The 27,463-nt window shown below is 41.2% G+C and overlaps 1 protein-coding gene across 9 annotated transcripts in view; it reads right to left on the reverse strand.

The window, feature by feature from the left end:
- itpr1b (inositol 1,4,5-trisphosphate receptor, type 1b) overlaps window positions 1-27,463 on the reverse strand; it is a 542,905-nt gene that overhangs the window by 241,826 nt on the left and 273,616 nt on the right. For 5 of the 9 annotated variants that reach the window (XM_072280628.1, XM_072280631.1, XM_072280629.1 and 2 more), the window contains exons 38-39: window positions 27,323-27,434; window positions 17,406-17,441 (exon numbers count right to left, since the gene is read on the reverse strand). In XM_072280628.1, the coding sequence (XP_072136729.1) occupies window positions 17,406-17,441; window positions 27,323-27,434 (148 nt within the window). The remainder of the gene's footprint in view (window positions 1-17,405; window positions 17,442-27,322; window positions 27,435-27,463) is intronic. The other 4 variants (XM_072280634.1, XM_072280636.1, XM_072280633.1 and 1 more) reach the window with 1 other exon arrangement.

Here is a 27,463-nt window from a genome sequence, read left to right on the forward strand (position 1 = left end):
AAAATGACTTCACATATTGCCTTCAGACATGTGCCTTGCCATAATTGGATCCAAGGCTAATACAAAGCATACAGTAAGTTTTTCCTCTCTGAACCAGAGGAATATTTAATACATTCAACTACTTTTTGATCCTTTGCCATCAGCCTGTAATGTACACACTGAACAGCTGAGCCGGTGTCAAAAGGCAGAGGTTTCCGACAAAAGTCAAAGTGTGAATTAAGATGAAGCAAAATGGGAGCATTATCTGGATTAGATAACCTACCCAAATCCATTTAAGGTCCAGGGCAAATAGCGACTGCTATGAAGGATAAGACATGCTCTGAAGATACAGCTACACTACCAAGTAAGGCATGGAAGTATTACAACTGTAGTTACTGCTGCAATATCAGAAACCATGTTAATCTGAAAGTCATCAATTTTGCATTTGGAACATTAAATCCAATGGTTGAGACTTAAATTCATGGGTAGGATAAGTGACCTGGGTAATGTCTTCTATACTGTTGAGATATTGCTGTCCACCAACCAGAAGTGTCTACTCAATATATTCATTAAATACTTGTGTAAGGGGGTTTCGACTTTTATGTTACTGCGGAGGCTAATTAAAATGGCGTCTTTGTTATGTTAATGTGGAGAATGCGGCTTTGTTGTGTTAAACGCTGAGAAAGTTTACGCTAGCAGCTTGTTTTGGTTTAGAGGGTGATAAGAGGGTGCTATTAACCAATTGGGATAGTTGTTATGTTTTTGGTGTATTTGAAGATACTGTATGCGCGGGGTTTTGGGGCAGAAGGCGGGAGAGCGAGACAGAGGATGGACGAGGTGCTGTGAGTCCGCTAACGGGGTCGGACCCCGAGAAGGGCATTCGGCGAAGAGACGGAAACGGACTCGTGTGGAGCGTCTGGTCGACCACTATTGTTGGTCCCAGGCGGCCGGTCGAGGTGGTCCAAGGGGGTCGCAGGGTGAAGAAGAAGGTCCTTGAGCTCCAACTGTTTTGTGCACGAAGAGGTTGAACTTTGATAAGTGTGGCACCTTTTATTTTCCTTTTGTATTTTTTTCTCTCTTAATTATATAGTTCCAGTAATATCTATAAACTGTAAATCATTTAATTGCATCTGATGTATTGTCTGTTATTTGGGCGGGGTGGGGTACCTCACACAGCATCCACACAAACTATTACCCAGTTTGGCGGGGCCGAGGCTGTTTCCCTAGACGACAGCGAGGCGAACGACCCTGAGGGTGGCTGGGGGGGCTGCACTTGAAACAAATCAACCTTACCTGTGGCTGACAATTTTGTAGACAGCAGCTGGAAACAGGCCCTTCCAGCTCAACAAGCCCAAGACACCCAATTGCACCATGAGATCTGCTAACCCATACGTCTCTGGAATTTGGGAGGAAGTGAGAGCAACCAGAGGCAACCCGTGTTCTTGGGGAGAAGCTGCAAATGCCATAAAGACAGCGGGACTTGTTTTAATAATTCACTGACATACAAGTTACAAGCAAGAGTCAGCCATTTGACCCTTCCTGCCAGCTCCACAAAAGGTTATGGGTGATTTGATGGAACCTCAATTCCTCATTACTTGCTCTGGTACAACTGTGACTGTCTGCTTCCACTGCTCCATGAGGAAGAGTCTCCAAAGATTCAGGACACTCCGCATGTAAAAACATAATCTTGTCTCAATCTTAAATGGCAAATCTTTGTACTTAATACGGTGATCCAAGTTTTAGTCATTTTGCAGGAAGAAACATCCTTTGCACCTGACCTTTCAGTATTTTATGTTTCAATCAAATCCTTGTTCACCCTTCTAAATGTATTTAAATCTATCTGAACCATTTAAGCTTGTCTGACCTTGGAGATTTTTAATGATAGCCATCACGAGGCCAAGAGATCCCCCTGTCCTGTTTCCTGATGTAAAGACAAACCTTTGTGTGTGACAACTTGATTAGATAATTGACAAGTTTATTGACAATTGATGTGGACAAGTGATGCCAAAGATCATCTGTTATCGTTCTTGATCTAAGGCAGCAAATCAGATTCCAAGTTAAAAAAAAAAGAACCAAATACAAAATATACAGCATGCAGTCTATAGGACTGGTCAGAATTCTCAGCAATCCCTATGATAGCCCCAATTCCATAAATTGCATGGTCTGTGACATCAAGCACAAGACCTTAGGACACAGGAGCAGAACTAGGCCATTCAGCGCATCGAGTCTGCTCTGGCGTTCCATCATGACTGATCCCAGATTCCACTCAACCCCAACAACCTGCCTTCCTGCCATAACCTTTGATGCCCTGACCGATCAGGAAACTATCAATTTTCGCTTTAAATATACCACAGTCTTGGCCTCCACAGCTGTCTCTGGCAGAGTATTCTACAGATTTGCTGCTCCCTGGCTATATAAAATAAATCCTCCTTACCTTTGTTCGAAAGGATTTCCCTTCAGTTTTGAGGCTGTGCCATAGGAAACATCCTCTCCACGTCCACTTCATCTAGTCCTTTCAACATTTGGTAGGTGTCAAGGAGATCCCCACCCCCCCACATTCCTCTAAATTCCAGTGAGTGCAGGCCCAAAGCTGCCAAACACTCCTTGTATGTTAACCACTTCATTCCTGGAATCATCATCTTGAACCTCCCCTGGACTCTTTCCATTGACAACACATCCTTTCTGAGATATGGGGCCAAGAACTGTTGACAATACTCCAAGTGCAACCCGACTAATATATTATAAAGCCTCAGTATTATCCCCTTGTTTTTATATTTTATTCCCCTTGAAATAACTGCCAACTCATTTGCCTCCTTTGCCACAGACTTAACCTATAAATCAATAGTCTGGGAGTCTTGCATGAGGACTCCCAAGTCCCTTTGCACCTCTGATGTCAGAATTTTCTCCTCATTCAGATAATAGTCTGCATTTTTGTTCCTTTTACCAAAATGCATTATCATACTGTAACCCTCAGCTTCAGCTAGCAGCTTAATCTAGTGGAAGCCTGCCTCCAGCCCGGCCAAACTTGAGAAATCTTGCTTGGGTGGATGCTACATGATGTGTTGCCCAGCTACAAATCTGTACTGTTAAATATCAGAGAGTACATCATATGCAATTAAACAACTGAACTTTATAAATCTTAATCTGTCTATAGCAGGGGTCTGCGCGGCAGACCGGTGTAATATTGACAATATTCTTGCGGACCGGGGGAGGGGGGTGGGGAAGAGGGTGTTCAAGTAGGGTTAAACTCACCTCAACATGTCTTTTACAGTTAGGGTTTCCAACTTTCTCACTCCCAATAAGGGACAAAAGTAGCAGTCAAATCCCGGCACAATTTACCACAGGAAAGACTACCATGACCATGAAGCCTTGCGCGGGCACCTGTGTGCGCATGCGCGTACGTGCCGATTTTTTTCCCCCCACCAATCGGTTTTGCCTTCATCTTCCCGACTATACTGTACATACATTATTTGTACTTTATACAGGCTGTGCATTTATCATATCATTCCTGCTTTTACTATATGTTAGTGTTATTTTCAGTTTTATGTGTTATTTGGAATGATTTGGTAAGTTATTTTTTGGGTCTGGGAACCCTCAAAAATTTTTCCCATGTAAGTTAATGGTAATTGCTTCTTCAGTTCACGCCATTTCGGCATGAAAGGTTTCATAGGAATGCTCTACCTTAGCGGGGCAAATATGGGACAAGCGTGGTCCCGTATGGGACAAACCAATTTAGCCCAATATACGGGATGTCCTGGCAAATACAGGACAGTTGGCAACTGTATGTTCAAGTTCAACAGTGCGTGACAGGGAATGAGGAAAGGTGCAGCTGACTCATATCGTTTCCTCACATGCTTTGCGACCCCGTACCGGTCCGCAGTCTAGTGGTTGGGGACTGCTGGTCTATAGAGTTAGTAAATAAAAAGAAAACGGGTCCATTTTATTGAAACAGTCTAATATGCACGTTGGAGCTTTCAAATCCCTTACTCACTCTTCCTCCAGTTAGTCCTGACGAAGGGTCTCAGCCTGAAACGTCGACTGTACCTCTTCCTAGAGATGCCGCCTGGCCTGCTGCGTTCACCAGCAACTTTTATGTGTGTTGCTTGAATTTCCAGCATCTGCAGAATTCCTGTTGTTTGGAGCTCACAGTTTCATCCATTTGTTCCCCATCAACCTCCGAGCGTCACTGACCCCCAGACCCTCGCTCCAAGTCCACTCCGTCCATCAGTCTACCAACTCTCTCCACTCACGTCTTCTCCCTTCATCTCTCCCCGACAAGAGACCGTGAAATTCCTTCTCTCAGACCCACAAGACCAATATTCCTCTCATTGGATGGCACACATTCCAAAACCCCTGTTATCTCTAGTCATAATCCAAACATTGCTGCTACAGAGAAACCATTACCTTAGCAGTAAAACATTACAGAGGCCATTTCATTAGCAGTGAAATATTGCAGAGAAACCATTACATTAGCAGTGAAACCTTACAGTGCGTTACATTTCCCAAAACTGTTCTATCTACCACTTTTTTGCCCATTCTTCCAATTTGTCTCAGTCCATCTGCAATCACTTTGCTCCCTCAGCACTACCTACCCCTTCACCTATCTTTGTATCATCTGCAAACTTTGCCACAAAGCTATCAATTCCATTATCTAAATTATTGACAAACAATGTGAAAAGTAGCAGTCCCAATACTGACGCTTGAGGAACACCACTAGTCACTGGCAGTCATCCAGAAAAGACCTCCTTTATTCCCATTCTCTGTCTTCCGTCTGTCAGCCATTCCTCTATCCATGCCTGTACCTTTCCCATGATGCCATGGAATTTTATCTTGTTAAGCAGCCTATGTGTGGCACCTTTATCAAATGCCTTCTGAAAATAAAGTAAATGACATCCACTCCCTTTCCTTTGTCCACCCTGCCGGTTACTTCCTTGAAGAACTCACAACAGATGTGTCAGGCAAGATTTCCTTTTGCAGAAACTATGCTGACTTTGATTTACTTTATCATTAGTCTCTAGGCACCCTGAAACCTCATCCTCAATAACAGACTTCGACACTTTCCCAACCACTGAGGTTAGGCTAACTGGCCTATAATTTCCTTTCTTTTGCCATCCTCCCTTCTTAAAGAGTGAAGTGATATTTGCAATTTTCCATGCCAGAAACAAGTGATTCTTGTCACTTTAGCAACCTCTCACAGGACTCTGGGATGAAGTCCATCTGGTCCAGGTGACTTACCCACCTTAAGACCTTTGAGTTGCATAACACTTCTTCTTTATGTAATAGCAATGGCACTCACTCCTTCTCCCAGACTCTCACGGACCTCTAGCACACTGCTGGTGACTTCTACAGAGAAGAGCAAAGCAAAGTACTTACTAAGTTAATCCGTTATTTCTTTGTCCCACATTACTACCTCACCAGCATCATTTTCCAGAGGTCCAATATCAACCCTCACCTCCCTTTCACTCTTTATATAACTGAGAAAGCTTTATATCCTACTTTGTATGATTGGCTAGTTAGCCCTTATATTTCATCTTTTCCATTCTTATGGCTTTTTTAAAGTTGCCTTTTGTTAGATTTTAAAAACTTCCCAATCATCCAACTTCCCACTCACTTTTGCTACATTATATGCCTTTTCCTTGACTCTTATGAAGTTTTTAACTTCCTTTGTCAGCCACGGATGCCTACCCCTGCCATTTGAGAACTACGTCTGGGGGACATATCTATCCTGTGCCTTGTGAACTATTCCCAGAAACTTCAGCTATCTCTGCTCCGTCGTCATCCCTGACAGAATCTTCCGTCAATCTATCTGGGCAAGTTCACCTCTCATAACTTTGTAATTCCCTCTATTCCACTGCAATACTGATACAACTGACTTATGCTTCTCCCTCTCAAATTTCAGGCTGGATTCAGTCATATTATGATCACTGCCTCCTAAGGGTTCCTTTACCTTAAACTCCCTAATAAAATCTGGATTATTATGCACCACCCAATCTAAGATAGCCTTTCCCCTAGTAGGCTCAAGCAGAAGCCGCTCCAAAAAGCCATCTTGTAGGCATTCAACAAATTCCCTCACCTGTGATTTGACACCAACCTGATTTTCCCTATCCCCTTGCAAACTGAAGTCCCCCATTATATTGTGACATTATCCTTGTTACATGCCCGGTCCAGCTCCATTTTTAATCTCAACCCCACATCTTGGCTACTATTTGGAGGCCTATATATGATTCTCATAATTGTATTTTTACCCTTGCAATTTTTTAACTCCACCCATAATGATTCAACATTCTCTAACCCTATGTCACCTCTTTCTAAAGATGTAATTCCACCTCTTACCAACAGAGCCACACTATCGCCTATGCCTTCCTGCCTGTCCTTTCGATACAAAGTAGATCCTTTGATATCAAGCTCCCAACTATGGCCTTCTTTCAGCCATGACTCAGTGATGCCCACAACATCATACCAACCAATCTGTAACTGCACCATGAGGTCATCCACCTTATTCCAAATATGACATGCATTTAAATACAACACCCTCAATCCTGCATTTTTCATCCTTTGAATTTTGCCTCTGTGGTACTTATTATGTTGGGTTAGTTTGGAGAACAGAATGGTTCATATTTTCATGACTGTGAACAATCAGAGCTTTCAGTCAAAGTTTGGGGATCACTGGCTTCATTCAAGAGAGAACAAGGTTGTATTTAAATCTGTAGAGAAACAATTGATAAACATGTCCAACTCTTGCGGGCAGTAGTAGTCAAGACAGGCTCACGGAATAACTAGTGTCCCTGAGCCAGAGTTTACAAAACATTGAATAAATCATGTGCCTTGCTTATTGAAAACAAATTATGTTAATGTCATACAATGCAAGGCCACATGCTTAACATTCACAACATGGACATGTTCCAACTCTGCAAAAGATGATGATGAGAAGGAGGGGATAACAAGAAATTGGACATCGAGCGAGGGAATCAGGGATGCATTTCTAAATGAAAAGGGATTATATTGTGTGGCTATGAGAAAGAGTTTGAAACTTTATAACTAAAGGCACTGAGATGACAACTTTCCATATATGATTAAACAACTTCTGGAAAGTTGTCATCCCAGTGCCTTTTAGTTATCGAGTTAAACCGATTAAGTAGTGAAAGGTGGATGTGGAGAGGACGTTTCCTATGGTGGGGGAAATCTAGGACCAAAGGACACAGTTTCAGAATAGAGGTACATCCATTTAGAAATGGAGATGAAGAGGAGTTCCTTTAGCCAATCTGTAGAATTCATTGACACAGGTGACTGTGGAGGCCAATTTACTGGGTATATTTAAAGTGGAGGTTGATAGATTCTTGATTAGTATGAAGGGACACGGGAAGAAGCCAGGAGATTGGGACTGAGGGGGAAATGGATCAGCCATGATGAAATGGCAGAGTGAACTTGATGGGCCAAATGGCCTATTATTTCGGCTCCTAACAACTTATGGTCTTAAATTCCTACAGCTTTAAACAGAAGGATTAAATTGGTAAGTGACATATGCACTTCACACGCACAAGTGAGAAGCCCAAGTTCTTTTCCAACGAATCACATAGAAAAGGCAGAAATGCCCTATTTATTGTTTAATAAGGCAAAACATATGTTACTGTTTAACTGCTGAGTATTTTCTGCATTCCGATTTATTTCAGATTCCTAGCACTGTTGTGATCTGCACTTGACAGGTCCAGAGTTGCTTTATTTTCTCTGTCTACCTCTGTTTACACCCTAAGCATCATGAAGGATTTCTCCCCACCACCCACTTCTCAGAACTCAGGCCTCTGTGCTAAGATGCAATGGAGCAGGTGCAAAGTCCATCATCTTTGACACTGGCTATAGACCTCAGAAAAGGAAGCAAATTCAGAGAAGTTTAGAAAACCACGAGGAGTATGGGTAAGCAGGATGATCATGGACTTTTCACCATGGTTTGGGAAGGTGAAAACTAGAGATCACAGATGCAAGACAAAAGGGGGGAAATTTTAAAGAAGCTTTGTTACACAGAGGGTAATAAGTACTTGGAATGAGCTAGCAGAGGAAGTGGTTGCTGAGGTCACTACTGTAGCACAAGAGGAATTTAGATAGGAACATAGAGCGGAGGGGTTTGGAGGGTTATGGGCTGAATGTGAGCAACTGGAACCAGTGGGGAGAATGTCAAAGTCATCCAGATTAAAAAAAGCAGATGATTTGATCCAGTGATGTTGGCTGAGGGAAAAATACAAGGCAGGCCAACTCGAGAGCCTGCTTCCCATTCAGGAAGCCCAAAATCCATTTCTTCCACCCAAGAGGAGCTCCATGATGATTTCAAACCAGTGTTAACACCACGGCAGTCTCTCACTGAATTTTTTTTTTCCTGGACTGAGTGCTGAAGCCTTTAGAATAAACTTGGATGCAAGAGCGTAATAACTGAAGTAAGACTATTTTATATCAGAGGGTGAAACAGTCAAAACAGACTGAAATCACAGGGTCATCTGGAGCTATGGGAGCTCATGAAAGTGTCTCCATGTTTTGATGGTCAAGGTGACCACAGAAGGCATTGAGTTCATCTGGGAGTGAAAACAACTGCTAATTGCAACAGTCAAAAGAACAGAGGAAATACAGAAAATTGAGAATGGCAAGATAAAGTGATTGGAGCAGAGAGCAAAGAGCATGTAGAAAAGGCAAGGGAACCTTGGTTTACAAGAGATATTGAGGTCCTGGTTACGAAGAAGGTGGTGCATGGCAGGAACAGGCAGGAAGGGGTAAATGAGGTACTTGAGCATAAGAAATGCAAGAGAACACACAAGGAAATCAGAAGGGCTAAAATACCATGAAGTTGCTCTCGCAGGCAAGGTGAAGAAGAACCGCAAGGGCTTCTACAGATATATTATGATCAAAAGGGATAGCAAGGGACAAAGTTTATCCTCTGAAAGATCAGAGTAGTAATCTATGTATGGAGCCAAAAGAGATGGAGGAGATCATTCTCATCTGTGCAAACACGAGAAAATCTACAGATGCTGGAAATCCAAGCAATGCCTAAAAAAGGGCCTTGAAGAAGGGTCTCAGCCCAAAATGCCACTGTTTACTCTTTTCCGTAGATGATTTCCACCAGCATTTTGTATGTTTTTTGCATTTGAATTTGCTTGGGAGATAGACATGGAGTCTATAGAAGTGAGGCAAAGCAGCAGTGAGGTTATGGACTGTATACAGATTACAGATGTGGAAAGGTTTACTATCTTGAGGCAAATCAGGGTGAATAAATCCCCGGGACTTGACTAGGTCTTCCCTCAGACCCTGTGGGAGGCTAGTGCAGAAATTGCTGGGACCCGAGCACATATACAAGTATTTAAATAGACAAGTACTGATTAGGGATAGTCAACATGGCTTTGTGCATAGCAGGTCATGTCCAACCAAGGAAGTTATCAGGAAAGTTGATGGTGTCTACATAGACTTTCGCAAGGCCTTTGACAAGATCCCAAACGGCAAGTTGGTCAAGGTTTATTCACTTGGCATTCAAATTGAGGTAGTAAATTGCATTTGGCATTGGCTTCACAGGAGAAGATAGTTGCATCTTTGACTGGAGGCATGTGAATAGTGGTGTGCTGCAGGGATTGGTGCTGGGTCCATTGTTGTTTGTCATCTATAATCAAAGCTCTGGAGGATAAAGCGGTAAACTGGATCAGCAAGTGTAATCTGAGTATGGACACACCAGAGTAGAACTTAAATGGTGAGTGGTAGGGCACTGAGGAGAACAGTAGGATTCCTTGAAAGCGGTATCACAGGTAGGTAGGGTCCATAAAGCCTAGAAAAAACTTTTAACACCATAAACTGGCAAGTTGTTTTGTTTTGTCTCCCCTCTTGCTTTGAAGTGGGAACACCTCTTTTCCCTTTTTAGGGAAAGAGAGCGCCTGTGGTATGTCGAATTACCAGGTGAATGAGTAGTCTTTGGGGTATTGCAAGTCTGTGTCTTTATTGATACTTTGCTGCACACTTGAGTGCATGGGGGAGGGTACAGATGCTTTTTGCTGGTGGGGGAGGGGGGTTGTCACTTTGCTGCCGCTTATGCATGGGAGTGGGGAGCTGCGGGGGCTTTGGAGTTCTAACATTTTACTGTCATTCATTCTTTGGGGCACTCCTCTGTTTTTGTGGATGTTTGCGAAGGAAAAGAATTTCAGGATGTATATTGTATACATTTCTCTGACATTAAATGTACCTACTGAAACCTATTAAAGAGAACTTTTGGCACATTGGTCTTTATAAATCAAAATATTGAGTACAGGAGTTCAGGTGTTATGTTGAAGTTGTACAAGACGCTGGTGAGGCCTAATTTAGGGTATTGTATGCAATTTTGGTCATCTATCTACAGGAAAGATGTAAACAAGGTTGAAAGAGTACAGAGAAAATTTACTAGGATGTTGCCCGGGACTGGAGAGCCTGAGTTATAAGGAAAGATTGAATAGGTTCAGGCTTTATTCTTTGGAATATAGAAGATTGAGGGGAGATTTGATAGAGCTACACAAAATTATATTAAGAGGGGTATAGACAGGGTAACAGCAACCAGGTTTTCCCACTGAAGTTGGGTGGGACTACAACTGAAGGTCATAGGTGAAGGGTGAGATATTTAAGGGAAACATAAGGTGGAACTTCTTCACTTGGTGAGAGTGTGGAATGAGTTGCAGGTCAAATTCCAACAGGTACATGGATGGGAGGGGTATGGAAGGCTATGGTGCGGGTGCAGGTCGATGGGACTAGGCAGATTAATAGTTCAGCATGGACTAGATGGACCAAAGGGTCTTTTTCAATGTTTTAGTGCTTTATGACTCTAGAAAGGAAGAGAAAAGGACTTGCTCGTTGAACAATGGCTGATGTCAGCCACTGTACCATGTTACAGTCAAGGCGTGCAACAACAGCAAAGCCTTTTAATTTGTGCTGAACCTTTCTACCACTTCCATATGCCATTTTAAGAGTTAACAGCCCTCTGTAAAATCAGAAGATCAGCTCTGAGAAATCAACTTGGTTTCTTTAGTTTAATCCCTTTAGCACTAAATCTGATTTCAGCTGCACAAAAAAAAAAATCAGGACATGAAATAACATCAAAATCTGGTCTGTGTGGAATGAAGAAAGTCCATCTTTGAAGCCAGCTCAGATTAAAAGGAGGCACCTCCTGCCCAGAACAGATAAGTCAATGCATCAGTTCCCTTGTGAGCACTGTTTCATCGTTAAAAGTTTAGCACACATTCTTAGAAACAGTACTACTAACAATAGACCAGGGCAGTGAAATATGAGGAAGAGATTTCTGTTGAAATTCATCTTAAATGTTTGTTCCCTTTCCTACCACTCCCTAATTTCGTGGAAAAATGCAGTAGATTTTCCCACAGGCTAGTTCATTATATCTTTCACACACAGTTTAATGAATCACCGCAGCTGCCCACTTAGATGAAGTGAAAATTTATTTTTAAGGGGATTGTGTATCATCCAGAAGATTTCTTTTCAACTGAGACTGCCTCCACTAGCAAATCTGGGTCACACAACACATTCATCAGTTTCAGTTCAGCGACAACCACCACCCTCCCTCCACCCACACACACCTCTGCAAAACCCATATCGGAAGAAGCTTGGGATATGAGCACATAACCCAGGCTTTCATCCGGAAGAATGTGACACTAGGGAAGACATCATCTTAAGGACATCAGGACAAAGCTATAAACACAAGACATTCTACAGATGCTGGAAATCCAGGGCAACACACGCAAGATACCAGAGGAACTCAGCAGGTCAGGCAGCATCGATGGAGAGGAATAAACAGTCGACATTTCGAAATGAGACCCTTCATTAGGACAAAGCTATGCTTGCCCTCACAAGTGACTGCTGGAGATCCCAGGGAGCGAATTACAGAGGTGATGGGGTTTTCTCCGTGTAGTCAGGACAATATTAGCCCATCAAACCAAAACCAGCAGTAATTTTCACATTGCTCTGTGCCTTTGTATACTGCTGTGGTTCTTTCACTACAACATTTGAAGCAGTACTTCAAAACATGCAGTGTTGGGACAACTTTAGACCATAACGAGCACCATAAAATGCAAATAATTTCCTTTCTAAGAATCTAAGTGTAATAAAGGTGGCTCTTCAGTCAGTGTGTTGATGCACATATCTTCCATGTGGTAGGGAAAGGATTAAAGTCACCCAGGGAACTGGAATGACAGATACCCCTAGTACCCTGTTACTGACAATCCCAGCAAAGAGTAATAAGTCTTTATGGTAAAGAGCAATATGCTTTTGGGGCTTAAATTTACCCCACAATTAGTTTTAATGGATGTAAAACAAAAAGGCTTCCCCCTCCCATGGAAAAAAATAGCATCAAGACAAATGAAAATAGCCACCTGACCTTACAAGCCTTTGCACCCCTATGCTACAGGAGCCTCTGTAATGAAGCTGAAACTCATAGGAGCTCAACAGCTCAAGAAAACTGGAATGTAGTACTACCAGCATCTTTCTGTGGCAGGGTACCTCGAAGGGGATTACAGCAAATGAAGTCCTTTTCAAATGATGTCATCACTGTTACACTAGTAACTCACCAACCATGCTGAGTACAACAAGGTCCCATAATAAGCAATGAGATTCATTGCTATTGTGAGGGATGCACATCTGAATGACTAATACCAAAGAGGATCACCTTGCTGCGCTTAGAAAACAGGCTCGTTTATTTCCATTTGAGGCAACAGAAGAAATCTTGCTTTAAAAGTTTCCTCTGATGACAGTGTCTCAAACAGTGAGGTACTCCCTTAGGTTTGCACTCGAACATCTTAGATCAACTCTGTTGCCGCACATTTACAGCCCCCTGACTCAAAGCATGACAGTCACCTATAACAGAATTGGCACAAATGCCAGATTACTAACAGAAAATGAGATTTGTTTTATTATGGAGGAAAAAGCCAGTCAGATTGACTTAGTTTGCAGTGTTATGGTCATCTTTATGTCATGAAGCCAAGCTCCACTATGCATACCTTCTACTTCAGGTGGTAATGAAGCAGAGCTGAAGTCAGATGTTGAGCCCAAATCATTAACTTATTACAGCAGGGAAGGCAGCCATTTAGTCCAGAGCTCCCACATCAACTGACCCCAAGCAATCCCAACAGTCGAATTCCTGTTTCCCCTGGAACTAATTCCCTTTGCCCCTTTTGTTCCTTATGCATTTACCTACACTAAGAATTTAGAACAGCCATCTGACCTACCAACACATTTTTAGGACGTGTTGCAAAACCATGACAAAATAGTCATGTGCAGAATGTACAAAATCCATACACAGCTCAAATTGCTACCCTGTTAACTGGGGAACCAACCTGCTGGCCAAACGTTGCAGAGAAAAGAGAAATCAGGATGCTTTCGGTCATAATAAGTAACCTTAGAAGACTGGGTAAGTACTCAACTGCTTGGTGTTCTAATATTTGCTCTTTAGCATGCAACATTTCACATCTGAACCCTTCATAGCTTTGCCTCTCTTCCTCCTTACCATCACCATTCCCTTGCAATCTGTTCATTAAATTGTGGGCTTTTGATTATTCATAATTTTAATTACTTTACTGTTAACAATTACAAGCCATGATTGCAGGATATGCCCTTCTGCCTGCTTCTTCCTGTAAAAATATAATTCTCAGAACCTATTCCTTTCTCCAAATGGTGTGGAGAGGTGGGGGAACTCACAGGCAGATTGGCAGAACTGAAGAACAAGGGACTAGCACTGATGGACACTGATAAGCATACTGAATGGTGACAGCAAAGTATTGCACCCCTCTTCCCAAATTTCCTTTCAGAGGTCTGGGTTTAGTATGTTTGTGAACTGCATAATTACGTAAGCTACCTCATCTGGCCGGCAGCATTGGAGTGTCAGACGCAGCTATCAACCTTTGGGGATTGCTCGTTCTATTTCACACTTAATGCTGAAGAACTTCCAGTCTCTAAATCAAGTAGAAGTAATGGCTGGATTGGATAGAAGAAAGGGTCTTGAAAGGGGGCGGAGAAGAGCAGAAACCAAAAACAAAGTACAGGCAGGTGAGTGAGCATTTGTCTTGCTCGGGAGAAGCAGGCTATTCGTTGTCATGGCAACGAACGGGTGGCTGGCTGATTGCTCGATCAGCCCGTGGCTCAAACGGCATCAAAGGAACTCAATAGAAACACCCACTTTCAAGAAAAAACAGTTGCCAAATTGCTCATAGCAAAAAAACTTAGCTTCACTGCTGTACTACATTAATTAAAGAGTACCTCAGCTTATGCATACAAGCATTTGACAGGCTGAACTTCCCACCTCACTCCGCTTCTCAATTCAGTCTGCATTGCATTACTAATACATCACAGTAACGAGCTCCACATTCTCACCCACCACCACCCCCATCCCTCTCCAACCTCACATAAATCCACTGGCAATTACTGCTGAAGGTCACACATCAGCTGAGGGGCCAGATTCCAGGAAACAAGCTGAGCTTATGTAACTGGATGACAGACATTGGCAGCCACCCAAGAATCGTGCAGAAAGCAGAGGCGGAAAAGAGGACAACCTTCTGCAGTTGCATCAGACTCTATTCGCTCTGAGAGAAAAAGCTTCAACAACCAGGGGGATAGAGTGTATAATCTGCATCTGCTGCAAATGTTTTTTTTAAAAATTCAGGCACTGGTCTGTCTGTGATTTGAAAATAATCTATACTGTGTTCCTGAGCATGTGACTATGGAGCTCTAATCTGCACCTGCAAGGTTCAAATTTCTGCCTTTGAATCGAATCCAAAATCCTTCTCAGTGGCAAACAAGTAAAAAAAAAACACATTTAGAGGGATCCATGCCTCCTCTGCAATTGTTAACCAATTCCAATGCATCATTCATTGTGGAAGCTGTCCTGGGCATCATTTACTGTTACAGAATGAGAACACAGCAGAGTTTTCCGAGTCACAATTTCATCACCTTGTTGATAAAGATTAACCCTGGGCTAAAACAAGCACATGGATTTCTTGTGCACTGAACAGCAGCCATTACAATCAAAAACTACTCCAATATAACAATTGAGAGGATCTATCTTAGGCCCAACACATCAAAGCAGTCATGAAGGAAGCACACCAGTGGCTCTATATCATCAGGGGTTTGAGGAGATTGGGTATGCCACCAAAGACTCTTGCTAACTTCTACACATGTACGGTGCAAAGCATTCTGACTGGTTGCATCACAGCCAGGTAGGGAGGCTCCTTTGCATGGGATCACAAGAGGCTGCAGAGGGATGCAGATTCAACCACCTCCATCAGCAGCACAACCCTCCCCATCATCAAAGGAATTTTCAAGAGGAGGCACCTCAAGGCAGTGGCATCATTAAGAAACTTTGTCTAGGACATGCCTTCATCTGGCACATTAGTATCATCGAGGTAGTCTGAAGACCCACACTTAAAATTTAAGATACACCTTCCCCCTCCACCATCAGATTTCTGAATGATCCATAAAATCATGAACATTATCTCATTATTCCCGTTTTGCACTATATTCATTTTAGTAACTTGGACATTTTTTTCTGACTAGCACTGTACTGTTGCCACAAAATAACACATTTCATGTCATGTCAGTGATAAAAAGCCTGATTCTGATGTTAAATCCATAAAACCAATACTTTATTCTACTCATCCTTACGTCATTGCTAACAGTGGCATAAATTTCTCAGTGCAAAGGCAAGTAAATTTATTATCAATGTATTGATATGTCACCATATACTTCCTTGTGATTCATTTTCTTGCAGGCATTTACTGGAAAATATAGAAATACAATAGAATTTAATGGAAAAACTACTAATAGCTCAGGTGAGTTTTTCCAAACTTAAGATTCAGCTCAGGAATTGGTTGTTTTATTCTAGCATAAGCTAACTTTTCTTAGGTTTTATAGTATTGTTTCTGAGTTTTTAAAGCATTAATTTCCTCAACCATGCACTGTATTCTCTCCTCCCCACATCTTTCTCACTCAAACCAATTGCTTTAACAATTCAGTTTATTAAAGTACTGCTGTATATATGCATACTGGGCATGAGTGTAAAATGGGCAATGGTGAAGTGTCAGGTTTTGCAAAAGAAGGTCTGAAGAATTATTAAAATTGAGACGTCTGCAACATTTACAACAAGAGATGGTCTTGGAAGATTGACCAAATTTATTTGCCAATAAATGTCACCTGAAAAAAATTTCTTCCAGAAACAAGAGAGAGGTTCCTTTGGGGTAAAAGCCCCTGCTCTGACACAAAGGAAATCAAAGCGAAATAAGGGTAATATGGTTTCAATCTGTTTTCTTTTTAAAAGATACATTAATGAGACTTGGTAATTGTCAGAGAAATAGTATTTATTGTCCACTCCTAATTGCCTTGAAGTAATGCTGAGCTACTTTGAACTTTGCAGTTCTTCTGCGAAGGAAAATGACGCAAAAGAGTCCTAGTAAAACACTCAGCCCTGTGCTTTCTTCAAAAAAGGTAAATTATTTTAAATAGCAACTCATCACATCAATACAAAGCACTTCATGCAGTTAATGTATACAAACCTATCTTCATATTGGTAAACTCTGATTAGCTGTAGCTATAGTAACAATTTGGAACATTTTAGCTTTTCTCAAGAACCACACCAGAGCCTTTAAGTGATGTACACATTTTGTGGAGGACGATGGAGCAACTTAAGCAAGAGGCTCATTTGATGTTGCGGGAGTTTTGTCCAGGTTCATGAATGGTAACGGAGGCTCAAGATGAGATTACAGCTCTCAATTTAATGAAGCTCAAAATACTCAAAACCTTTTTAAAGATCACATGATACAGATGGTCATAATGGGATGAGTGCAGTCAAGCAATAAAACCAATACTAGCAGACCAAAAATAAAACCCGGCATCATGTGACAGGTGCCATATTACCATTAACATGCAGATTCCTATTCAATAAACTGCACAGTAAATTACAGTCAGTTTCAATCATTCATCATGGATATAACCCAATCTACTTGGGTTCTGGACTGGACTTCTAGTTACCATTTCAACAGGATTGGAGCATCCACATTAACTTCCTTATTTGTAGTTTGATTTGGTACATGACTCCCGTCTTAAATCTCCTGAATGACAGACAGCATTTTACACACAAGACCAGGCACAGCAGGTTCAGTCTCTTTGAACACAAATGCTGTTCTTACATTCCATATAGTCACCATGGCCACGCTTAACCAACACACACCCCATATACACATATTGCAGCTGAGTATTGATGGAGAATGCGAGAAGCCAAGGCTTTGCAGGTCAGCCACTGACATCTATTTACCCACGACAAGCAAGAGGGTAACGAAAGCTATTTCAAATTGATAACGAAGACAACTACATAGAAGGTAGAAGCAAAAGCAACAACACTAGAGAGAAGGCAGAATAAAAAGTAAAGAGAAATCATCGACCTCTGCCATATCCAATTCATCGTCAAATGCAATCGGCTGTTAAAAGACAAAAAGGAAACAGGAAGTTGAGAGTAGTTATACATATTAGTGAAAACCTTTCACTTCAAGTGAAGGATATATAACATTAAGTTGAAGCTTAGCTAATTCTGAGATTTAGTGCCACAAAGAATTTGCATTTGCTACTTTTACAAGGGATCCTGAAATAGAGAACACTTCATAACAAATGAATTGGGAAATTTAAGTGGCGATTTGAATTGGTTAAAAATGCTGTAAACTTGGATACTGCACTCTCATCACTTCAGTAAAGGAGTTATGCAGACTGGAACAATGTTTTCAGATGGATTTAAATTTTCCCCAGGACACAACCCACACTGGTTTAACTGGAATTGCACAACAGCAATCCCACACATGGCTGGAACAGAAATGCATTAAAAAAAATCCTGTCTGCAATCCAATATGTGGAAATGAGACAATGATTCATCTTTGTCTTTAAGAACCCCAAAGCCTTCACTACTTCCCCACCCTTTCTCTGCACAGTCCCATCAACCACAGTTCTGAGTACTGGTTTTTGCACAAAATGAGATTTAGTTATAATACTTAAAGCAAATTAAGTTAACTATTCTAAAAAGTCCTCACTTGGAAAGACTTCAACTTCTGTTGTAAACTGACTGCATTTCAATTGCCTCACTAATCACACTTGGATATCGGTCAGAATGAAAAGTTAGGTAGGACTTTGATGCGGCCAGTGAGAAATTTAACAGTCACTTCAACACAAAGGTTAAACACACAGTCATATTTTCAATTGTTTATATTGGAAGCTGCACAAAATTTTCTCACAGACGCTAAAACCACAAGTTTTTAGATTAATAGCCCGTCACATTTGATGTACCGTGCCACAAGACATCCAAATTCCAATGCTTCACGTTAGTGAGTACATAAAAGTGCACATTTATGCAACACCTTGCTTGGGAACCTCCACTTCAGTCTGTCCAATATCTGCCCTCTTGTGGAGGTTGACATACATGAAGCTTTACTTCATGTCAAATCTTTTCACAGTAACTTTTGTAGAGCTTGTAAAGTTAATGACGAAATACTGCCACTCACTCTTCATCTTACCATTGCTTTTCTCTTCAGAAATTTGAGGAAAAATAAATGCAGTTACAGTGAATTATTTAAGTGCTTCCCTTTCATAGGAAATTGAAGAATACCCACCCCACTGTAGAGAAAGAATCAGCAGAGCTAAGAACTTACGGTGGGCTAAAAGCTAAACTCTGAAACTCAGAGCATGAATTTTACCAGATTATTCCTTTCTGGAACTTGCTGAGATTTTATTTTTTAAAAATGTAAGAAGTGATTACCAGAAATAAAACTTTTTAAAAACACTGAATGAAAGTTTTGTTCTGTTGTTAATTAAAGCCCTTTTGATGCATTTATGTCTTCCTAACGACATGCATATTGACCAGAATTCTATTAATAAAAATGACAAGAACGCGCAAGCTTCCTTTTTCAATGAAGAATGTCCCTGATATCTCTGGATATTTTAAAGTCAATTCTTCAATCACCTTGCCAATGCAAAAGGCTCCATGCAATTGACTACTCTCTTATGAATAAATGATCAGAGAAGTAAACTTTTGTGTGACACACGCAGTACAATTGCCATTAGGATGCAGGTTTGGTGGTACAACGGACATCAGAAGGAAAGAAAACTTGCAAGGTGGATTGATGCAAAGGGCAACATCGACCAAAAGTGGGGAAAAAAAGCAAGGTTTCATCTTTCTCCAAATTAAAACAAGCTCATTATCTGCAATGGTTTGAATGAAGTTTTCCACATATCCATTTAATTTGAAGTCAGTCCAGTCCATTTGTGTACAAATCAGACAGATGGAGAATGAAGGAAGAGGAGGAAAGAGGACAATTTTTATTAGTCTAAGACATTGTATCCTCTAGTCTAGACATTACTTCTGCACCACATCCAGTTGCTTTTCCATTAACCAAAATGATTCAATGTCAGTGAAATGTAACATGTTCTTTATACACTACTATGCAAAACCAACTGTTGCCTTTTATAACTTATCAATAACTTTGCGTATTACATTGAATCATCACATAATTTGCTTTATTTATATACAAGGCCAATTACCTTATTCTCAGTATCAACACATTTGTAGCCACTTGGGGAAAATCAAGTTCCACCACAGACTGAAAGAATAAGTTGAACTACAAAGAATTTCAGTTTTTAAGATGTTCCTTTGCTCTCTAACTGGTTAAGTAGAAACTAAACTCTATAGAAAAATCACCCGAGTTCTCCTTTCTCTTCATTCCTCCCCCTCAAGAAATCTGCAGATTTAAAGTAACTTGCTTTCTCTCTATGCAAGTTTGATGTTGAGTCTTCAACCTGAAATATTAATCCTGTGCCTGATTCAGTATACTGAGTGTTTCCAACATTGTTTTATTTCAAATTCCTATGACTATTGAAAAGTCTATCTTTAATTTGGGTTCTTTGGGTAGTCCCTGGCAGGGACTTCCTCGGAATAATTATGAAAATCATTTTCATGCTCAGCACAAAGCTCTTGTCAAAGTCCTATGGATGGAATGTCATATTCATTTAAGCATCAGGCACTTGCGGCAAAGACAAAACAGTTCTCTAAAACCATCAAGTGTGGTTTCCAATGCACCATCGGCTAAGCATTCAGTGGATTTGATTTGATTTCTTTGTCATGTTACAGTACAGACATGAACAGATCAGCAGTGTATTGGTGCTGACCAATAATGAATAGTGAAAGTATATTGAGAAAGTGATTAGAAACAGAATTTAAAAAGGTTTATCTGCAAGCTATGTCATTTAATTGCCAACAGATAGTCACTCAAAGGAATGATTTATCTTGAAAAATTAACCATTTTCAAATGGTTAAATATTTTAATATAAAGTTTACAACAGTGGTGAATGCCAGTACTGTTCACTTATGAAGTCATTATTTGAATATGCAATAAACATGCATATATAAAAAAATTACAGTTTTAAATGGAATATAAACATACACAAACACACAGGCAGAAAGACAGCCAGACAAACAGAGTGCTCTGGGATTGCTGCGTTCCTATTGCTGGCCATCCTTGTGATCTGCTTAGACCATACTCATCTTCCATTCATAGCTTGACTTTGATTCTGAATCCACAACTCCCAAGCTTTGTGGCTACCTGTCAATTTTTTTCCACCCATTTTCATCTCGATGAGCAGGTTTGGTCCACAGTGAAGACAAGATCTTTTGTTCTGTCATGTTGCTGTTGGCTCCTTGCTGGAATAAGGAATGGTTTTTTTTTGTCCCTCCCCAATACTATAAATTCCTAAGTTCAAGAACCAGTCATTATGCCTTTAAGATGCAAGCTGTTTGAAACCTGTGCTTCCAAGGTAGTATGTCTCCACAACAAGTCAGCCAATTCAAACCATCTTCTTCTATTAATATGTTCAAGACATGAAGGAGCAATAAATGATTCTTACTGACAAACTCAATACTTTTAGTTTAATCGCAGGCAGCCTTTTCCATTTCAAACACATGCTGGTGCAACGGGCATATAATGAAAGCCAATAGATGCACAATATCATTTTCAACTCGCAGCTTGGGAACAGCAAAAGTTGGTATTTATGTGAAATCACCGGGGTATATAACATTTTTGTATAATTGAGTAATCGCCATCCAGTCATCGTATGAAGACGAGCCATTTGATTTGTTCCAAATTTATTCAAAGTGGGTAATTACCACAGAAATTCTAACAGTCTATTTAGTGTTTCAAATAGTTCTCCCTAAGCACAGTACAGGACAATTTATTTGCTGAGGTACAGAATTATTGAGGTTGAGATACGTAATAGGCCCTTTTGACCCTTCGAGTTGTGCCACTTAGCAACTCCCAATTTAACCTTAGCCTAATCATGGGACAGTTTACAATGACCAATTAACCAACTAACCAGTAGGTCTTTGGATAATGGGAGAAAACCAGAGCACGCAGAGAAAAACCACGGCATCCTGGGGAGAACATACCAACTCCTTACAGACAACAGCAGGAATTGAACCCCGGTCACTGGTACTGTAAAAAGTGTTGCGCTAACCACTACGTCATCCAAGCTTTTTCTAAGATTGTTCTCTTATGAGTCCATGGCAGTGGTCATTTGGCATTATGGCCAGACTTGCCTAACTGGCAAAGAAAGCATTTTGATATCCTTTGATACAAACGGAAGCTCAAAAGGACACTGGGAACACTTTCCTGTCATCACATCTTTCATCCGACCCGGCAAGTTTTCATACTGCTTGGATAGAAAATCCATAGCGATAAACAGGACTCCACCTGCGAGTTATATTATGGCCTCAGGCTTAGAGTATATTACAAATATTATAAATTTTAATTTTGTTACTGAGGCATCTCATTAAACTCACTTTTTCCCCTCATGAGGAAAGTCTCAGCGGTCAGGTCTGTGACACCGAATCTGGCTACGGCTCAGAAAGGAAAGGGGAGGGGGGTAGAGGCGAGCTGTGGTGATAGAGAAACAGAGCGTTCTGTGGATGAGAATGAGATCTCCAGATCGCATGTTGCCTCCTGGGTGCCAGGGTTCAGGACATCTCATATTGAGCCCTCAGTGTTCTTAAATGGGAGGGTGAGCAGCCAGAGGTTGTGGTCCATATTGATGCCAATGACATAGGTAGGAAGAGGGACGAGGGTCTGCAAAGTAATTTCAGAGAGTTAGGTGCTCAGTAAAAGGCCAGAACCTCCAGGGTTACAATCTCAGGATTGATACCCATGCCATGTGCTAGTGAGGCCAGAAATAGAAAGATCACCCAGTTTATCATGTGGCTAAGGAGTTGGTGTACGAGGAAGGGTGTCAGATTTTGGATCATTGGGCTCTGTTCCAGGGAAGGTGGGACCTGTACAGAAAAGATGGGGCTTGCACCTAAACTGGAGGGGGACTAATATCCTAGTGGGAATGTTTGCTAGTACTGCACAGGAAGGGGTTTAAATTTGAGTTGCAGATGGATGGGAACTAAAGTGCCAGAACAAATAGTGGAGTAGTTGTAGAGACATGTTGTCACAACCTCACAAAGTCAGGGATCAAAAGGTTGAGCACGGTGGAACTTTTTTTTTGGCGTGTGCGTGTGCGATGTTGGCGGGACGATGTCTTTTTCATGCCTTTACAAGGCGCGGAGCAAGAGAGAGGGACTGTGTGGTGCACCACTCCTCACACAGATATTTCGCAGTATTTTTCCCTTTATTTTACGAGGTCGAGTTGCGATCTCGACACTCAAGCTGGCACGGATGGAAAGCGTACTTGGGAGCAGACCTGACTGCGTTCGAACCCAGGAACCTCCGCTCCAGAGTCCAGCGCTGATGTCATTACGCCACCAGCCAGCCCAGTATGGTGGAACTAATGTTCTGAGATGCATACATTTTAATACAAGCAGTATTATAGGAAAGGCACAGATAAACATGTGCAATTATGATATTGTAGCCATTAGTGAGACTTGATTGCAGGATGGGCAGCTCAATATTCTAGGGTTCCATTGTTTTAACTGTGACAGAGTAGGATGGATTAAAGGGGGATGGTTGACGTTACTAATCAGGGGAAATATCACGGCAGTGCTCAGTCAGAACAGACTGAAGAACTCATCTAGTTAGGCTTTATGGTGGAACTGAGGAATAACAAAGTACGACCATATTAATGGAGCTATATTACAGATCACCCAACAGTGTGAGGGATTTAAGAGGAACAAATTTAGAAAGAGATCACAGACTGTTACAAGAAACGCAAGGTTGTAAAAGTAGCTGATTTTAACTTTCCACATATTGACTGGGACTTCCATACTGTGAAAAGACTAGATGGGATGGAATTTGTTGAATGTGTTCAGGAAAGTTTCTTTAATCAGTACATAGAAGTCCCAACGAGAGAATGTGCGATATTTGATCTGCTATTAGGAAATGAGACAGGGCAGGTGTCAGAAGTTTGTGTAGGGGAGTACTTTACATCTGGTGATCAAAATGTTATTAATTTCAAAATAAATACGAAAAAAGAAAGGTCTGGTCTGTGGGTTGAGATACTAAGTTGGAGGAAGGCCAATTTTGATGGCATCAAAATACATTTGGCATATTTGGATTGCGACATACTGTTTCCTGGCAAAGATGTACTTGGTAAGTGGGAGACCTTCAAAGGTGAAATTTTGAGAGTACCAAGCTTGTATGCACCCATCAGAATAAAAGGCAAGGATAAGAGGTTTAGGGAACCTCAGTTTTCAAGAGATATTGAGGCCCTGGTTAAGAAGAAAAAAAAATGGAGGTGAGTAGCAGGTATAGACAAGTAGGAACAAATGAGGTGCTTATGGAATACAAGAAGTGTATGAGAACACAAAGAAATCTGGACAGCTAAGAGAAAGCACGAGGTTGCTCTAATAGACAAGGTGAAGCAGAATGTTAAAAGCTTCTACAGATATGGTAAGAACAAAAGGATTGCAAGGGACAAAGCTGGTCCTCTGGAGGACCAAATGGTAATGTATGCATGGAGCTACCATAGATGGAAAGATCTTAAATGGATTTTTTTGCATCTCTATTTACTTGGGAGACGGACACAGAGTATAGAAACGAGACAAAGCACCGGTGAGGTCATGAACCTTATACAGTTTACAGAGGAGGTGTTTGCTGTCTTGAGGCAAATCAGGGTGGACAAATCCCTAGGGCCTCATAAGGTGTTCCCTTGGGAGGCAAGTGCAGAAATTGCAGGGGCCCCAACTGAGATATTTAAATCAAACTTAGTGAAGGGTGAGGTACTGGAGGATCAGAGCACAATGGTTAAGAAAGGCTCCAAGAATAACCCAGGAAATTAAAGGGTCGTGAGCCAGACATCAGTAGTGGGAAAGTTATTGGAGGGTATTCAAACAGACCAAATAAATGCGTATTCAGATAGACAGGCACTGATTAGGGATAGTCAACATGGCTGTATGTGTGGTAGGTTGTGTCAAACCAATTTTAGAGTTTCTTGAGGAAGTTACCAGAAAAGTTGAAGGCGGTAAGGCAATGGATGTTGTCTACACCAGTGGTCCCCAGCCTCTGGGCTGCGGATCTATACCGGTCTGCAAAGAATGCAGCAGTGCAGTGGTAGCTGGAGCGCACCCAGCACATCTTTAAGAAAAAAGCTGAAATAGACAGGCTTAATCAATTAGGTGCCGCTTGGCACGTAAATGTTGGCCCAGATCAGAGGCATTTGCCGATTGCGTCTCCTCTGATCTGGGCCGGCATTTAAGTGCTGGGCGGCACCTAATTAATTAGTTTGTTTATTTCGGCTTTTTTCTTAAAGATATGCTGGGTGCGTTCCGATACCACTGCATTCTTCGCAGCAATGTATCGGTCTGCGGCCCAGAGGTTGGGGAGCACTGGTCTACACGGACTTCAGCAAGGCATTTGGCAGGGTCCCACGTGTGAGGATGGTCAAGGTTCAGTCACTTAGCACTCAAGATGAGGTAGTAAATTGGATTAGACATTGGCTTTGTGGGAGAAGCCAGAGAGTGGTAGTAGAGGGTTGCCTCTCTGACTGGAGGCCTGTGACTAGTGGAGTGCCAGAAGGATCAGTGCTGGATCTGTTGCTGTTTGTCATCTCTACCAATGATAATGTGGTTAAGTGGATCAGCAAATTTGCAGATGACACCAGGATTGGGGGTGTAGTGGACATTGAGGAAGACTATCAAAGCTTACAGCAGGATATGGATCAGCTGGAAAAATGGGCAGAAACATGGCAGACGGAATTTAATGCAGACAGGTATGAGGTGTTGCACCTTGGGAGGACCAACCAGGGTAGGTCTTACACAGTGAGCAGTAGGGCACTAAGGATTGCAGTAGAACAAAGGCATCTGGAAATACAGGTCCACAATTCATTGATGGTGGCATCATAGGTAGATAGGGATGTAAAGAAAGCTTTTGGCAAATTGGCCTTCATGGTTGGGATGTTATGTTGAATTTGTACAAGATGTTGGTGAGGTGTAATTTGGAGTATTGTGTGCAGTTTTGGTTACCTACCTGCATGCAAATAAAGTTGAAAGAGTGCAGAGAAAAAGGATAATTCTGGAGGACCTGACTTATTTGGAAAGTTATTCCCTAGAATGTAGCAAATGGAAGTGAGATTTGATAGTGATATACAAAATTGAGGGGTATAAATAGGGCAAATGCAAGCAGGCTTTTTTTCATTGAGGTTGGGTGAGATCCAAACTAGATGTCATGAGTTAAATGTGAAAGATGACATGCTTAAGGGGAACATGAGGGGAAACTTCTTCACTCAGAAGGTAGTGAGAGCGTGGAATGAGCTGCCAGTGGATGCAATTTCAATTTCAACCTTTGAGAAAAGTTTGGAAAGGTACATGGAAGGGAGAAGTAGGCAGTTTAAATGGCTCGGCATGGGCTAGATGGCTCAAAGGGCCTGTTTTTGAGCTGTTGTTTTCTATAGCGCTATGTTAAATAACATGGCCCAGTTGGTCCAAGCTAGTGTCTACCTGAGCATTCTTCTCCCCTATTAACCCTCAGAACACATCCATTATTCCTTTTACATCTAACTAGCTCATCATTCTATTACTTACATTCAATATCAGCCCACCTTTCAATATCCACTGATCTTGGGCAAACACAAGTAGTCTCAAGCACAATGAGAAAAGTCAGTAAAAAAAATTCCTTTTTTGACATCAGGGAACCATTAGTAGGTTATATTTGTAAAAGGTTCTTATGCAATTCTGAAACTCCTAACAAGACAGTCAACTTAAGTTTAGCAGTTTCTTCTATAAGAGATTAAAGGACAGTCGATGTGTATTCAAGTTTTTTTTCTTGATAACTCTGTGTTTGAATTTAACCTTCATGATCTGCAAAGAATCAAGGCTTAGCTCGTGGGTATTCAGACTTTGTCCAAAGTGGTGCAGAAGAAAAGTTGTTATGCAGCTCCTTTACACGTAACATTTGAACTCCAGCCTGGTAGTTTCCAGTGAACCAAAGGAACTTAACTTCAATATTTGTAAAATACAACCTTGCAGTGAAAGAAGGCAATGATTTAGATTTAAGCCTATTCCACCAAGCTTTTGTCCTTCAGAAGAAGCTCCAAGTTCCAAGAGCAGATCCATCATAGGAAGGAAATTATTCTGCTTTCATTATCCCTCTCAGGTCACATTTGAAATCAGTCTTAATGGGACATTGTAAGCTTGGCTAACAGCCCTCATCATTTGCTGCCAGTAAACCATGCATGGAGACATTTCCTGCCAAGGAGAGATAGAGTCCCCATGTACTCTGAAGACATGGCAACCAATGAACAACGAACAAAATGGATTTCCTCCAATATATTCTAAATGCTTTAAATATCTTCATGGTTATTTGGCATTAATTCCCAGAGGCCACTGGTAGTTAGAATGCGGAGCTCACTTTTTTCTTTAAAGGAGAGATTGATAGAGATGGCACTTAAACATGGGTCCACAAGACAACTTTCTATTGCTTACAAGGTGATGGTAAAGCAACATGAATACTGAAGACATGCAGAAACAGGTGGGTTTCAATACACTAACTTCATATCAACACACATTTGGATATTAAAAATGGAAACATACTTCATTTTCAAAACCTGTTCAATTACCTGTTCAGCCATTGCATAATTACTGATCGTCTTTCAGCACTTTGCTACAATCTTTTACAATGATCAGGCATTTTAGATTATGGAAAATTGATGTTTAATCTCGTATAACACGTTAAATTTATTTCTGATGAGTTAATGGTACTGTTTCACATTGCTGAAATCTTCCCAAAGCTTAAATTTCAGTTATTTGGTGAAAAATAAAGAGAAAATGGTTAATTTCAGTATCAGAGAAATAATGTATCATGCAATTTAAGTAGTGATGCAGAAACAAAAAAGCTACCTTTTCTCCATATCCACGATCCTTGGTCATCATCTCCCGAAGTGTCTGTAGAACTTTAATGCATAATTTTTCTTCATTCTCTTCCAGCAGCTGCTTGGTGTGTTTGATCAGCCTATTAAAAACAGGACCAAGTCTTCACTT

Source organism: Mobula birostris, chromosome 16, assembly GCF_030028105.1.
Source record: "Mobula birostris isolate sMobBir1 chromosome 16, sMobBir1.hap1, whole genome shotgun sequence".
In the NCBI taxonomy this organism is placed as follows: Eukaryota; Metazoa; Chordata; class Chondrichthyes; order Myliobatiformes; family Myliobatidae; genus Mobula; species Mobula birostris.